This window comes from Eubalaena glacialis, chromosome 5 (assembly GCF_028564815.1).
Source record: "Eubalaena glacialis isolate mEubGla1 chromosome 5, mEubGla1.1.hap2.+ XY, whole genome shotgun sequence".
Lineage (NCBI taxonomy): Eukaryota > Metazoa > Chordata > Mammalia > Artiodactyla > Balaenidae > Eubalaena > Eubalaena glacialis.
The window spans coordinates 94,759,068-94,775,708 of NC_083720.1; the positions used below are offsets into that span (position 1 = coordinate 94,759,068).

Genomic DNA, 16,641 nt, shown 5'->3' on the forward strand with positions numbered 1-16,641 from the left:
ACCCATGAAGTATTTGTCTTGTTTTATTTTCAAGTAAATTCTTTCAAATATGATTTTATTATTGATATTTAACTTAATTGCAATATGATCAGGGTTGTGGGTTAAATGATACCAAGTCAGAGATGTGTAAAACTTGTTTTATGAACTTGCAAATATAATGTTGTATATGTTCTTGAGAAGAATGTTTTCTATGATTGTTGGAAGCAAAGTTCAGCATATATCCATTAGATCAAGCTTTAAATTCTTCGTCCTCACTGATTTTTTTGGTCTGTTTGATTTATTACTGAGAGTTGTATTAAAATCTTCCCATTAGGATAGTGTATTAATCAACTTCTTTTGTAGGTCTATCAGTTTTCCTTTTTGTATTTTAACCTATGTTATTATGTGCATACAAGTTTAGAATTGTGCATCTCTATCTGTGTATGCGTGTGTGTGAATTGAACCTTTTATCATTTTGCATAATGATACATTTAATACTCTTTATATCTCTAATGATCTTTTTGCCTTAAAGTCTATTCTGTCTGATATTAATATAGTTACATCAGGTTTCGTTTGATTAATATCTACCTGGTACATCTTTATATTTCTTCAATCAATGTATTTATCTTCTTATTGATTAAATAATTCAGTATTTTAGATAAGTTCTTTTTGTTAATATCCACTGATTAGAATGTATTATGATTTTATACAACCCACTTTTTAAAAGAATACCAACGTATTTATAATTTTCTTTGTTCAACATTCCATCTCACATTGATATTCATTTGGGGATCATTTCCCTTTTCTCTGAAGTGCAACCTTTATAATCTTCTTTAGTTATGGTCTTTTGATGCTAAATTCTGCCATTTTTTGTTTGTCTGAAATGTTTTTGAGCCATATTATTGGAAGATAGTTCTGCTAAGTATGCAGTTCTAAATTGACAGATGTTTTTACTCAAACCTTGATTATTTAATGTCTTTGACATCTATAATTGCTTTAGAAGTTAGCTTTCAGTCTATTTTTTGTTCCTTTGTAAGTAATCTATCTTTCCTATCTGGCTATTTTTAATGTCAAATATTTGTCTTTTGTATTCACGGTGAAATGCTAAGTGAGATTTTATTCTTATTTATCTTATTCAGAGTCCACTGTCCTTCCTGAAATTGAGAATTTGTATCTTTAATCAAGTCCAGAAAATTCTTAGCCATTATCTTTTAAAATATTGCCTCTCAATATACATTTTTCCAAAGAAGACATACAGATGGCCAACAGGCACATGAAAAGTTTTTCAACATCACTAATCATCGGAGAAATGCAAATCAAAACTACAATAAGAAATCACCTCACATTTGTCAGAATGGCTATCATCAAAAAGTCTACAAATAACAAATGTTGGCGAGGATGTGGAAAAAAGGGAACCCTCGTACACTGTTGGTGGGAATGTAAATTGGTGCAGCCACTGTGGAAAACAGTATGGAGGTTCCTTGAAAAATTAAAAATAGAACTACCATATGATCCAGCATTTCCACTCCTGGGTATAGCCAAAGAAAACAAAAACACTAATTTGAAAAGACACATGTACCCCAATGTTCATAGCAGCATAATTTACAATTGCCAACATATGGAAGCAACCTAACACCTTGTCCAGATGCCAAGGGTTTCTACTAATCCAAGACCATTTTATAATATCTCAGCTTAAAGTTCTGTTGTTTTTGTTGTTCAAATGCTTTTTTTCTGGAAAGTACCATGAACTAAGTATTGCTGAGTATGTAGCAACATGTTACAGAGATAGTAATTAGTCCTTGAGTGGGAAAGATCCAGTAACAGTGTTTGGCAACGCTGTTACGGGTATTTGAGTAACCCTCTTTGGAAATAAAATGATCACACTACCTGCCAATAGGGCTAAAAACAAAACAAAACAAAACCCCATCATCCTCACTCTTAAATAACATCTACTTGTTGGATTACTATATGTAACACATTTTACCTTTGTGTTGCAAAAGAGAAAGAAGGGGAGAGAGAAGAGAATGAATGAGAGATTCTCTGAGTAATGACTATAATTAAGGCATGGAATGTGGTGAAATAAAAAGAATCTTAGTTATTTCCTACCAGATATGAAATCAGACTTATGACATGGAGCAAATATCAACTTGTGAGGATACAGGAGTCATGAAAATAGGTGGTTTTTTATTAATTCATACAACACTACAAACTAAGTAACAAGATGACAAAGACCAAGTCTGTTTTATCCCCCATTGCCTCCCCAGTGCCTAGCATGGCCATAACAAACAGTATTTGTTGAATGAGGACCTACTGTGTGCTATGCACAGTACTAGGAGCAAGGTGGACATGACCCTAATCCTCAGTCCTAAGGAGAAATCCTACTTCCTCAAAGTAATAAAAGCTGGAATTTGCAATCAAACAAATATTAACGATATTATCGAAGATAATGAAAACAACTAACAGGGCTCCTTTTCATGATTACATTCATAGCTTTCTCTATCAACTATTATAACAACTCTGTGAAGTAGCCGGGCAAATATTAACATCCCCAGTTCACAGTTGAGATAATAATAATACTCAGTAGTTACTGAGGGATTCTTACTTGCCAGCACAGCATTCAATGCTTTACATTCATTATCTCATTGAATTCCCCAATAACCCTATAGGCAGATACTACTATTTCCCCCATTTTCAGACTAGGAAATCAATGAAGCTAAAACAAATTTAAGCAACTGTGCGGGGGTGGGGGGGGAGTGCATAATTATTAAGTGGCAGAATCATGATTTATCTCAAGTGGTGGGACTCCAGGGTTTTCCACTGTGCCTAGAAAAGGCAGCTGAACACACAGAGCAGGTGAAGATGCTGGAGCTAGTGCCAGTCGGGGCACCTTTATTACCATCCAGATATTTAACAGGTGCCCAAAGGTGAAGCTAATTTATTCCCAGAGAGTTTAAAGAGAAGACTCATCTTTAAATGACTACAAAAAGTATCCCACCATAACAGACACAATTTAACTACTGCAATAATTTTGAGGGAAGAGAATGTTTTGCTATTTCCTCTAGAAGCGATGCTCACTATTTAAATCAGGAACATTCAGAAGCAGCAAGAGAACTTAGCAAACCCCAAATACATCCTCACGCAATCCATATTTACGTGGGCAACTGCCTATCACGGCCAACTGGATGGCAATTTTACTGCTGAAGTGAGTCCAGGCAAAAGAATCAAGCAACGCAAGAGCTGAGAGTGACTCTGGAAACCAGCTGGTGACTAGCTAGATACCAGTGCGCAGCCCCCGATTTACGGAGGCGGTGAGACTCGCGGAGTTCCAAGACCTCCAGAAAAGCATGCCGTGCTAAAAGGCCTTCCCACCATTAGAAATCAGTCTATTCCTTTCGCCCCCTTTCCACTCCTTCTCTTGCTCTCTCTCCAGCTGCTTTCTTCCTTTTCTTCAACACATTTTTTGAAACGGTGGTGAACAAAATAAACACGAACACGCCTTCCCAACAGATTAAAACATAATTAAACCAAGAACCTGATCCTTCGCGCGTCCCCTGCCACGGTCCACGCCCCCGGGCGTTGGAGAAGGCTCTGGTGAGGCGAGGGTTGGGGAACGCAGGGACGCCCCGGGGACGCGTGTTCCCCGCTAGCAGCAGGGGGGCGCCCCGAGCGAGTCTGGGCAGCGCACAGCTCCGCGGGTCTCCTAGCGACTCGAGAGGCGGGGGAAACACACCACCGGAGGCCGAGTGGGCAGCGGGGAAGCACGGCTGACCGCAAGCGGTTGTTCGCACCGGCGGCGCGGGCCGGGGTGTCGCTGGGCATGGACTGCAGGCCCTGGTAAGCGCGCGCACGCGCGAGGGCGCATCCTGCGGGTGGAGCGTGGGGGGAGCCTGCACCCCCTGCTTGCTGTGGCTGGGGGCGGGGGATGGCCGGGGGCCGCGGAGGACCCAACTCCCTTTCCTCCTCGTGGTCCCCCGCGAAAATAGACCGTAACCAGCGCGCGACGTTCCTCAATGCCAAGGACACCTTTTTTTTTTTTATTTTTTATCCTCACAGTCCCCCAGAGGAGGTAGATGAATATACCCATTCCAGATGGGAAACTGACGGCCATAGAGTCCTCTGCGGAGACTGGTTTAGCCTGCGACCCGCCCTTCTCCGGGTTAGACAGCACCTGGAGCCTTGGCCACCCAGCTAGTAACTGTGGCCAAGCTGAGTCCGTGTTTGGAGAGTACCTCGGGTACTGGGGTGGTCTGCTGCCGTTTTGAATGTATTGATCTCAAAGAGACAGCGGTCAGCTGTCCTGAAGAGAGGTCTTAGTTCCCTGCCCAGGAATTGAACCTGGGTAGCCTGGATGAAAACCAGGAATCCTAGCCACCAGGGGCTAGAGGCTAGAAGCAAAGTTCCCCTGGCTCTTACCCCCATTGAAGGCAAGAATGTTTCTAGGAGGCAAAAACTGTAAAAACAGGTACAGCGTTTATTATTAGAGACACAGCACAATGTATGGGAGAGCACACACTGAAACAGTTTATTTAAGTCAGGAGCTAGGCAGAAATACACACCCAGAGAGAAAGGGTATGGGCGTCCTCTCTTAATGAGGAGGAGGCAGTAAGTCAGAAACTAGGCGGAAGTACACAACCGGAGAGGAGTGCTGGCCTCCTGAATGAGAAAAGCAGTGAAGAGGTGATTTAAATCCCTTCTATAGGACAGTCCTTCCAGGTCTTTGTTTACATCTGGCCAATTATCTTGTTTCTTCCTTCACACCTGACTGGTCCTAGGATGCTCCCCAACATGTGTGTGCAACTTTTTGCTAAGATGGATCCCACTGCAGAGTCCTGTGGGTGCATGTCCACACTTACTATGGGGTGGCGCCCCCTCCCTTTTTGACCGCCAAGGAGCCTTCCTGCGCATGTGCAGAAAGGGAAGTTTTCCTGACCTCGGGAGTGGTCATCTTATCTCTTTACTTCAGCAGAGCTCAGCTTCTACCACTGGCTTTGTCCTTGGAGTGTCTGGGGGAGAACAAAGCTTCAATTTTACTCGACGTGACAGACACCAGCTGTCCAGCCCAGGGGCCCATCTGTCTCCTACCTCAGTGTCACTGCCGCAGGACAGGAAGCTGGGGCTTTCTGCCTTTGCTGATTCCTCGAGCTGCTTATGAGAATGGAATTCGGCTTTCTTGTAGGCAGCACAATGTGGTGGTTAAGATTACAAAGTCTAGAATCAGAAAGGCTGGAGTTGAAGGCCAGTTTTCCTCTTGTTTGACTGGTGACCTTAGGCAACTTAGTTGCTGTTTCTGGACTCAGTTTTCCTACCTGTAAAATGGAGACAATAAAAGGAATCAGCTTTATAGGATTGTTGTGAGGATTTACTGACATAGCACCTGTGAAGCAGTTACTGCCACATACATGCACTGTATACATGTTAGCAATTATGAACTCTTTGAGAATCTCTCCCCACCCCCATTTTCAAACTGTTTGCTTTGAAATAATTATAGACTCACAAGAAGTTGCAGATACAGTGCAGAGGCCCCATATACCCTTCCTCCAGATGCTTCCAGTAGTACCATCGTGCATAATGATAGTACATTACCAAAGCAGGAAATCAGCACTGGTGCAGTATATGAATTAGACGGTAGACTTTACTTGAATTTCACCAGTTTTCACTTGTACTTGTGTGTGTGTGTGTGTGTGTGTGTGTGTGTGGTTCAGTAAAATGTTGTCATATGTATACATCAAGATACAAAACTGTTTCCTCACCGCAAGGGAACCACTTCATGCTATCCCTTTACTATCATTCATTTTCCCACCACAACCCTTGGCAACCACTAATTTGACCTCCATTTCTATAATTTTGTTCTTTTGAGGATGTTAGATAAATAGAATAATACCTTTATTAAAGGTATAAAACTTTTGAGATTGGCTCTTTTTCATTCAGCGAAAGCCCTTGAGATCCATCCAAGAGATTGTGTGCATCAACAGTTAGTTCATTTTTACTGCTGAGTTGTACTTCATGGCATGGATGTACCATGGCTTATCCATTCATGTGCTGAAAGTCATTCAGGTCGTTTCTAGTTTTTAGCTATTACATATAAAGCTGCTATGAACATTTGCGTACAGGTTTTTGTGTGACCATAAGTTTTCATTTCTTTAGGATAAATGCCTGACACTCTTGCAATTCTTAAAAGTGGAAATATCCAAGTATCATATAGTGACTGTGAAAATAGTAAATGTTTAGAAAAAATGTTTTATTTTCTGGGTCAAGCAAAATTTTTCATGAACTTAACAGAATGCAGAGAGGTAAGCTTATCAGCTATGAGAGGTAAAGTGGGGTCATGGGAAGCCCTCCAGCCAGATTGGTTGCCTTATTCACCTCTTTGGAACTCAGTTTCCTCATTGAAAAGTGAGGAAGGTGGACTAGATTTCTTTCAAAGTTTCTGCCAGCTCTAACAATCTATGAGGTTTGAGCTAGCTACCACACTTTCCCCATTTTGAGTTGTATGACTGTCCTTAAGTAAAAATATTGGTTATCAGATTTGATTTTATGAAGTGCTTGGGTGTTTGAATTTGTTGTAAATGTGTGGAAAATACACTTTGGTAAAGATATTTAATACTGTGGAGGGTAACTTGCTAACAGGTCATACTGAGTGGGTCATCAAATCTCAAGATTAGATGGAATTTCGACATTCCCACCACTTAGCCATTTAAGAGTGACTTATTAATTGCAAAGGGCAACTTTTTGTAAACTCATGTTTTTATATCCTTTCATTTAGATCTTCGCAGTAGAGATGGGTTAAGCCCTTACAACACACACATGCACGCCAGCAAGCAAGAAGTTTCTAGGACTCATAAGAAAAGAATAGAGATCAAGCTGGAACCTCTTAAAAATGTTTTGTGCCCATAAGGATGAGTTCAACAAGGAGTAGATTTGCTGTAACGAGTAATTATAGATGAGAAGGGCCTGGAGGTGGAAGAGGCTTCAAGGAAAGACACCAATAATATAGAAATATCTGACTAGGGCAGTGTGATGTATTAGGATAATGAGAGACCTGCCATTAAGCTGCTCAGGTTCCAAGTCCTGACTTTGGCAATGGCTGGATATATTAGATTATCCAGGTCCCATTTTCCTTCCTATTTGTCCATCTGTCTCTTCCATCTTAGCTTCATGCCCTAACTACTCAGTGCAAACAGGGGTCTGATGGGTAAAGAAACAGAGTGAAGCAGGCTGCATATAAGGCAGTAGGGAGTGGTAGAGACTGTGAATAAGAGAGCATAGGAGTTCTCTAAAGATGGCAGCCCTTATACCAATAATGGCTCCATGGATAGGTGGACCCAGTGTCCCCAGAGCTCCTGATTTTTGTTCCAGATTATTTGTGTGAACTTTTTTATATGTCAGAAGCTCTGGCATAGTGGTTAAACACCTTTCTCCAGAGGCACACTACCTGTATTAAAATTTCAGCTCTCCCCCTTATTAGCTGTGGGAACTTTGACAAGTGTTTGTTTTTCAACTTCTTTGTGCCTCAATTTCCTTATCTGTAAATGGGAATAATATTAGTACCTACTTCATAGGATTGTTATGAGATTAAAATAAGTTAATTCATGTAAAGCACTTAGAACAACACGTGTTATATAGAAAGTTCTCAATACATGTGAACTATTATGACTCTTATTAAAACACAAATGGGATCAAGTGACAGGTTTGTGGGCCTGATACAGTCCATGAACAACCAGTTTGCAACCCTTGACCCCCTGAGTTTAGAGGAGAAATCGAGGTCCACAAAGGTTAAATGAAGGGCGAAGGTCATGCAGCTAGTTAGGGGCGAGTTGTCACTGTGTCCAAGTTCTTCCCACTGCACTGTGTCCCTTTAAAGGATAAGAAAGAGTCCCAGGAGGGGTCACAACTTGTGAGTATTCTTCACAAAGAGACTGGATAGCTGGATGGTGGTGACAGCACCACCAAATGTAATAATGGATGGATGACATTTACACATAGTGACACGGATGAGCCTTCATGGTATCCTGCTTGGTAAGCAAGTAATAGAATAGTACCATTTATGTACAGGAAGGATACCCAGGTCTTATGAGGATGTCTGCAAACAACGGGTACATTCCAAATCAGAGTGGTTTTGCTTGTGCAGGGGAGGCCAATGATGGTGGGATATGGGAATAACGTAGAATAAAGAAAACAGGAGCGGGGCCTTGCACAGACCAGCGATAATGTGCCATGAACCAGGACCAGACTTCTCCACGTGACCTTCCCTTCCTCCACCTCTCCTCCTAAAACAGGTGGAGACCAGCCTGCTCACAGCCTCCTTCTCCCACCCTTGTGGTCCTTGTGGTCCATAACACCGGCATGTTGTCTTGCAGGTCCAGAGAAGATCTGCCGTCCAAGTGCTTCACAAAGGACAGGCGCAGGTCGCCATGTCCCACGTCACTGAACAGCCGGCAGTGGAGATTTGTGAGAACGCGACTGGATGACTTCCGGAAAGGCTGCCCGCCTCGCGGAGGTGGGATCACTCAGGGCCCTGAGGAGGGCTTTCTCCCCCAGATTTATCACAGAGCTCCGCGACCTGCCCCGAAGAGGAGACAGAAGAACATGCTGCCTAGGGAAGCAGCCCTGTGTTCCACGCTCTCGCCGGCCCGGCAGGCACGGAACGACTTCCGGGCGGACGTTGAGGCCCATCTGACCCCGCACCCCTCGGCCCTCTACCCGGACCTGGAGGAAGACATGCCTGCAGAGGTGACCACCTGGAGAATATTGCTCCTTAGAGGCCTGGGGAGTTCCCTCCAGGGGGTGAGGGTGATGAATGTCTCCCCAGGGGGAGCGTTCTCCTGGGGTTGGAGCGGCCTTCTAAGAAACGCAAATGGCAGCAACATACCCGCTGCTCCGTGTGCTTCCTACGAGGCCATCCAACTTATAAAGGCCCAGCAAACCGGAAGTGTTTGACTTCTTTACCCCTGAAGCTCTACCAGTCTACTTTGCTTGTGACTTTTTAGGGGGAGAATATAGTGGAGGAATTGTTCAGTCTTGCTTCTGTCACGTTAGCCTGGTCTTGGGAGATGTCCATGAGAATTATTAACTGATGGCTGGAAAGGCACCTGAGCACCTGAAATGTCATGGGAAAATTCACCAGGTTGCCAAGACTAGGGCTGGGCAGCAGCTGCAATATGTCACCACTGTCCCAGGCTTCTTTTAACTTGCAGGTGTAATGTCCTTAGCATATGTCTCTTGTCCTTATAGCTCAAAATGGCTTCCACACCTCCCGGCATCGAGTCTGTCTTTCAGACAAGAAGGGGAAGGGGCAAAGTTTAAAAGTTGCATGCCAGCTGACTCTTTTTTTTTTTTTTTTATGATTTGTTCACGAGAAGCCTGGTTTTTTTAATTTTTTAATTGTGGTACATTTCTTTTTTATTTACTTATTTATTTATTTATGGCTGTGTTGGGTTTTCGTTTCTGTGCGAGGGCTTTCTCTAGTTGCGGCAAGCGGGGGCCACTCTTCATCGAGGTGCGCGGGCCTCTCACTGTCGCGGCCTCTCTTGTTGCAGAGCACAGGCTCCAGACGCGCAGGCTCAGTAGCTGTGGCTCACGGGCCCAGTTGCTCCGCGGCATGTGGGATCTTCCCAGACCAGGGCTCGAACCCGTGTCCCCTGCATTGGCAGGCGGACTCTCAACCACTGCGCCACCAGGGAAGCCCCAGCTGACTCTTTTAATTAGGCAAATAGTAGCTTTCCCAGTAAACATCTCATTCATCTGACCACTCTTAGCTGCTAGGGAGTCTAGAAAATTGAATTTCTTGCGTGGGTATTGCAGCACTGCACAAAATCCAGGACAAATTCTATTAGATTTAAGGAAAGGGGGCAGGGTGGATATTGGACAGGGAACTAACAGTGCCTGCTACCCCCCCTACCCCCCTACCCCCTGCAGTCTGTTCCCTATGTCAGCAGGCATGACAGTTGTTGAGAAGGTAAACTCCTCTGCTCAAAGCTTCTCATTCGGAGTGAAGTCCTTGCTATGGTCTGGAAGGCCCTGCGTGTTCTGTGCTCCATCCCATCCCTGCCCTGCTCCCTCTCCAATCTCACCGCCTACTCCTCTGCCCTCCTCACTCGGCTGCAGCCACTCTGGCCTCCTGGCTGCTCAGCAAATGTGAACAAGCATGTCCAATTTAGGTCTCTGTTCCTTTGTCTGCCAGGCTCACTCCTTCACTTGCTTCAGCTCTTTCCTCAATTATCTCCTCACTGGAGAGGCCTACATAAAATAGCACTCCCCTCCCCCTCATCCTCTGTCCCTTACCATGATCTATTTCCATCCTAGCAGTTGTCAGCACTGGGCTCCTCACTGGAATAAAAGCTCTACAAGGGCAGGGCTTTTCAAGGGCAGGGATTTTATCAGTGTCTTTCACTGTGTACCACCAATACCTGGCATATGGTAGACACTCAATAAATATTTATGGATAATGAATGAATGAATAAGTGATTAGTGTCAGGGAAGTCTGTAGAAAGGACAACTGGAATTTCTAATCAATGATTTGCCCCCTGGGCTTTCCTTCACTGCCTCCTGCAGGCCAGAGCTTCTGAGTCCGTGACAAAGAGATTGTTTGCACACGTCCTTAGAGGGCACATGGGACTGTGGCTCTTATTCCCATGTCTGACCTCCTCAAACAGATGTGTTGGCTTCCTTCTGAAGCAGGATCTCTTCTTGTGGTGCTATGATGGCCACCAGCAGCTCTGGATGTAAATTTTACCCAGAAAAACAACACCTCTTTTTTCATGGTTCCAGCAAAATTCCATGACCATATTTCCCTGGGTCTCACTTGGGTCTTGTACCCATTCCTAAGCCAGTCACTGTGGGCCTGATTAGCCTGGTCAGCCTGCAGGGTGAGGAGTGGTCAGGCCAATTCAGGTCACAAGGACTGAGAGTGGGGGGAGACATGATTCTCCAAAGAAAAGTCTAGATACTGTTACTCATAGGAGAAAGAATGGATGGTGGGCAGTCAAACAGAAATCCTCTAGAGACACTTTTTTCTGTGGGGCAGTGGGGTCCAGGTGGGCCCAGAGGCACTGTTCCATCTAGAGGAGATGGAACTTCAGTAAAAAGGCCACATAGCTAATGTCTAGGTGATGGACGTTTACCTGCAGCACCCAGCACTGTATTTGCACTGGAATTGATGAACAGAATTGACCAACTGGAAAGGAAAAGGAAAGGGACGACTAGGTCCATTCTGTTTTAGAATCAAGGGGCACCCTTTTCAGCTCATCTTTCTTTCCTCCAAAGTTGTTTTCTGTTTGTAACTCTTATTAAAGGTGCTGGAAGTGCTGGATCCTGACAGGAAGCTGGAGGACACATGGGGTTATTGTCAGGGCATCCGGAAAAGAATGAAGGAACCCACAAAACTTTTAAAAAAATGTTCTACCCAAGTCTACCTGGGGCAGTAAGTATCATTCTTAACCTCTCGCTCATTCCTGTCCCGTGATGAAACGTTCTAGTACAGATCTTCCTTGACTTATGGTGGGGTTATGTCTCCATAAACCATGGTACATGGAAAATACCGTAAGTCAAAGATGCATTTAATACACTTGACCTACCAAACATCATAGCGTAGCCTAGCCTACCTTAAACGTGCTCAGAACACTTCCATTAGTCTACAGTTGGGTAAAATCATCTAACACAAAGGTTATTGTATAATAAAGTGTCGAATATCTCATGTCATTTATTGAATACAGCACTGAAGGTGAGAAACAGGATGGTTGTGTGGGTACAGGCTGGTTGTAAGTGTATCTCGGCTGTTTGCCCTCGTGATCACGTGGCTGACGGGGAGCTGTGGTTCGCAGCCCAGCATCACGAGACAGTATCATCACTGCATATCACCAGCCCAGGAAAAGATCCAAATTCAAAATTCAAAGGGCATTTTCTAGTGAATGAACGTTGCTTGCTTTTACTCCATCATGAAGTAGAAAAATCGTAAGTTGAACCATCATAAGTCAGTGACTATCTGTAGTTACCTTCTCAAAGCTTCTCATCTTTAGAATATTTTAGGAATAATTAAGAATCTTTAGAATAATTAAGAGAAGCAAAAGTAACTAAGTTCCTGAGGAGGAGGGAAGGGAGCCTCGGGTCCCGCTCTGAATAGTGTTTACTTCATAAATCGATGTGAATTAGCCAGCTATGGAGCGAGTACAGGTGTATCTGCGTGACTCTAGGACAGCTGTCGGAGAAGAAGAAAACTGCAGAAAACCTGATTGACTTTGATTAGCCCACAGTGGCTTTCTGCATTATCTATGGCAGAAGCCCTTTTATTCAACAGGACTGAGACCAGTAGTTGGTTGAATAACCAACCAAACAAACCAACCAACCAAGAGGCTAACATAGGGAAGTGTAGAAGGTGATACTTTAGTACTTGACACATTTTACTTTACCCTAAAACATAACTGTACATTCACTTGCTAGTCTTTTAATATAAAGCCTTTTTTGGAGTATGGGTCTGCTGCTTGGAGTTTCCCAGTCATCTTTTTTGCATAAACTACACCAGGAATGCCACCTTCATTGAACCTTTCCAAAGCACTAAGCTTAATTTTCTTAGAAACCGCTCTCTTTCATATCACACTTTTGTTTTCCCCATTCACATATTATTTAATTTAAAATGTAAATGCCATGATAAGTATACTTGGCACAAACAGATTTGGGATATGCATTTGACTGTTGAAATTAATGAGACCACTGGCAGGCACTGAAGCGTATGGATGAACTAGAGGGCAGCCCAGCCACAGCACCCAGGCCACTTACATAGGACCCAGGACCACGGCCAGGGTGTTTGGAAGGGGCCACGGAGAGCTTTGCTAGTCACACAAGTTAGCTACATGGAAGTGGAGTGAGAGAGAATCCACTGATTAATTATACATGTTGGTTAGGGTGGGACATGAGGTGACAGGAGCCCCACTGTTCTGGCCCCTTAGTGTACCCCTGGTCAATTTGGGGAGAACAACTGGGCAAACTCCTCTCAGCTCTGCCCTTCTACTGGAAAGCAAGACGACCCATGGAAGCACGAGTTCTCCTCTCTTCCTTCCCTCTTGAGGGGAACCCCACCCTGGTCCATGCCGCTGCTGCCCGGATGGAACAGTCTGCCCATTTCTGCATTTCAGTTAGCAAGTCCTCTTGGACCTGAACCCAAGTGCTCCAACATGGCTGCTGCCAGTGATAAAGGGGACATTTTGGCTTTTGTCTTTGCTCTTTGTATTATTTTTCAGTGCTTAGAATGTGGGTGGGGAAGAGGGAGGAGTGTTGTAAGTAGGGGGTCCCCTTGGAGACTCCAACAGTGTGGGTCAGTGTGGCCCTGCGAGCATCTTTGAATTCTTGACCCTCAGGGACCACTAGCTCATTCTATTTATGCAAAAAGATCAACAGTACTTATCAAGCACCTACTATGGGTCATGGTCAGTGCTAGGTTCTGAGGACACAGTGGTAAACAAGTTAGGACCCCATCCTCGTGGTGATTGCAGACTGGTGTGGAAGAAAGCATTAAATATCAAGGGCATCGAGTCTTTGTTCACAAAGCCATATGTTTATGAAATATTACTTTTCTTTTATTTCTATTTATATCTGACACCAAGCCCTCATCCCACTGAATAGCAAACACTCAGTCATGGTCATTTTTTGTAGTATAAGAAAGTGGGATAGGCCTCTAGCAATTGCAGAGGCAATTAGATTGATATTTAATTTCTTTCTGGTTTTGGGGACTCTTTCTTTTCTCAACCCTTGCTGTTTCTGTCACACTCTATGCACCCACCCCACTCTCCCCATCCCATCTCAACACCTACATAATTACTTCAGTGAGCTTGGGTTTCTACACAATATAAGATCTGTCTTTCACTTAGGCAGTTTTCTTGGTCAACCCTGCAAAAATCTCCAGGGCAAGAAATTTCAAGCTAATGGGTTATCTACTTAAGAGGGAAGAAGGTAAAGTATAGAGGAAATAAACAAAATTAATGTGTTAATAAATTGTCATATCACAAAATGAATGTATAATTATATAATGGCGAGGGATTTTTTTTGTCAGTGTATTCTCAGTTTCCTATGGCTGCTACACAAAGTAACACAAACTTGGTGGCTTAAAACAATAGAAATTTATTATCTTGCAGTTCTGAAGGCCTGAAGTCAGAAATCAGTATTACCGTGCTGAAATCAAAGTATCTGCAGGTACATGTTCTTCCGGAGGCTCTAGGGAATAATCTATTCCTTGCCTCTTTCAGCTTCTGTAGGCTGCCAGCCTTCCTTGGCTTATGGCCATATCACTCCATTCTTCAAAGGGCAGCATCTTCAAATCTCTCCCTGCCGTGTCTTCACATCACCTTCTCCTCTGTGTGTGTCAAATCTTCCTCTGCCTCTCTCCTATAAGGCACTGTGATGGCGTTTAGGGCCCACCTAGATAATACAGGATAATCTCCCCATCGCAAACTCCTTATTTTAATCATATCTGTAAAGACTCTTTTCCACATAAGTAACCTTTAGAGGTTGCAAAGATTAGCACCTGATCTCTTTGGGAGCCATTAGCAGCCTCCCACATGAGGTAATATCTCCCATCTTTAAAACAACATTCTTTAACTATATAGTCTCTTCTTTCCTTTAGAGCAGAACTCCTTGAAAGAGGTGTCCATACTCACTTCCTCTTTCATTCTTTCTTGAACTCACAGCAATCAGCACTCCACTGGATCTCCCTTGGGTCAAGGTCACCATTGGCCTCTATGTTACCTAATCAGTTCTCAGTGATCACCACTTGATGTAACAGTAGCAGCTGACACAATTGATATCATCTTTCTTGAAACACTTTTTCATTTTGTCTCTGGTACATCCTCTTTCTTGGTTCTCCTGCTGCGTCATGGCCCTCTCCCCAGTCTTCTTTTGCTGGTCCTTCCTCACCTTCTTTTTAACCTCGAAGTGCGTCAGTCTCTGACGTCTTCTTTTCTGCATGTTTATGCAATCTAAGTCACCTCATTCAGTCCGTCTATGTATGGATGTTTAACATTTGCCTTTGAGTGTATAATTGGCATCTCAGACTCAACAAGTCCTAACTGAACTCTTGATTTCTTCCCCAAACCTACACCCGCTCTGTCTTCTCCAGATCAGTAAATAGTAACTCCATTCTTCCAGTGGCTTTTGAAACAGTGGTTACAATCTGCCGAAAAATCCTAACGCCTTTACCTTTGAAATATACCTAGAATCTCACCTGTTCTACTACTGTCAGTCTATCCAAGATACCATCATCTCTTGCCTGGATTATTGGAATAGTTTACTAACTGGTCTCATGGCCTCCACCCAGCCCCCACCCTGTGCCCCAGTCTATTTGTTGCACAATAGCTAAAGTGATTCTGTAAAAAACTTAAGTCATACAGTATCAGTCCTGTGCTCAAAATTCTCCAGTTGCTTACTTATTCAGAGTAAACTCCATAGTCCTAACAGTTTCCTCTCAAGTTCCTTATGATCAGGTTCCCATTATCTCTTCAGACCTCATCCTCTACTATTATACCCTTTAAGTACTCCTCTCCAGTCGCAGTGACCTCTTTGTGTGCCTCATACATGCTTAGCACCAACCTCAGGGCCTTTTCACATGCTTTTCTTTTCTGCCTGGTGTCTGCATTGTTTGATATCTACATGGTTTAATCCCTTTCTTCTTTTGGGTCTCTGCTCAAAGATCACTTTGAGAGAACTTTTCTGTATAAATAAGAGCCCCCTGTCATCACTCTCCAACCCTCCTACCCTGTTTTATTTTTCTTTATACCACTTATAACCACCTGGTACATATTTGTTTAGCTCTTTCCTATCTGTCTCTCCCTACTCAATTGTAAGCTCTATGAGGATAGGGTCTTAACTTTATTTACAGCTGAATCCAAATGCCTAGAATGGTGCCTGGCACATAGTTGGTGCCTAATAAATATTTGTTGAATGGATGGATGGATGAATTAATATATAGGTGCTATGAATAAAAGGTACAGGGTGCTATGAATAAAATGTGGGTTCTGGGGACAGACTGTGTGAATACCTCCCTGAGGAAGTGGCATGTATGTTGAGACATAATGGTGATGAGGGAATGGAGTTGGCATTGCAGTCAGTTAGAATAACATGTACAAAGGCCCTGTGGTTGGATGGGAGCATGATAAATTCATGGGTCTGAGAGGGGACCACTATGGTTGGAGCTCAGAGAGTGAGGGAGGGTGTAGTTACAGAAGAATCTGGAGAGATAGGCAAGGAACAGGCCAGGAAGAGCCCTGAAAACTGAGTTTAGACTTAGATCTTTACTGGAGGAGTAACAAGAAGCTATTGAACTCAAAAATCTTGTACCTGAATGTCCATAGCAGCATTATTCATTATAGCTAAAGAGTGGCAACAACTCAAATATCCATCAACCAACTGATGATGGATAAACAAAATGTGGTCTCTCCATACAATGGAATATTATTCAGCCATAAAAAAGGAAGAAACTACTGATACATGCTACAGCATGTATGAAACTTGAAAACATTATGCTAAGTGAAAGAAGTCAGACATAAAAGATCATATATTATATGGTTCCATTCAGATAAAATGCCCAGAATTGGCAAATCCACAGAGACACAAAGTAGATTAGTGGTTTTTAAGAGCAGAGAGAATGGTGGGGGTGGGGAGATGAACAGTGACTGTTAA

At 43.4% G+C, this 16,641-nt stretch overlaps 1 protein-coding gene across 2 annotated transcripts in view; it reads left to right on the top strand.

The window, feature by feature from the left end:
• Window positions 1-3,574: 3,574 nt before the first annotated feature.
• The window catches only part of FAM47E (family with sequence similarity 47 member E), a 47,054-nt gene continuing 33,987 nt past the window's right edge, over window positions 3,575-16,641 (top strand). Inside the window, exons 1-3 of one of the 2 annotated variants that reach the window (XM_061191500.1) lie at window positions 3,575-3,813; window positions 8,337-8,707; window positions 11,257-11,398. In XM_061191500.1, coding sequence (XP_061047483.1) covers window positions 3,797-3,813; window positions 8,337-8,707; window positions 11,257-11,398 — 530 coding nt within the window. In that variant the 5' untranslated portion in view covers window positions 3,575-3,796. Of the gene's footprint in view, window positions 3,814-8,336; window positions 8,710-11,256; window positions 11,399-16,641 lie in introns of those variants that run through there. The other variant, XM_061191502.1, reaches the window with a different exon arrangement.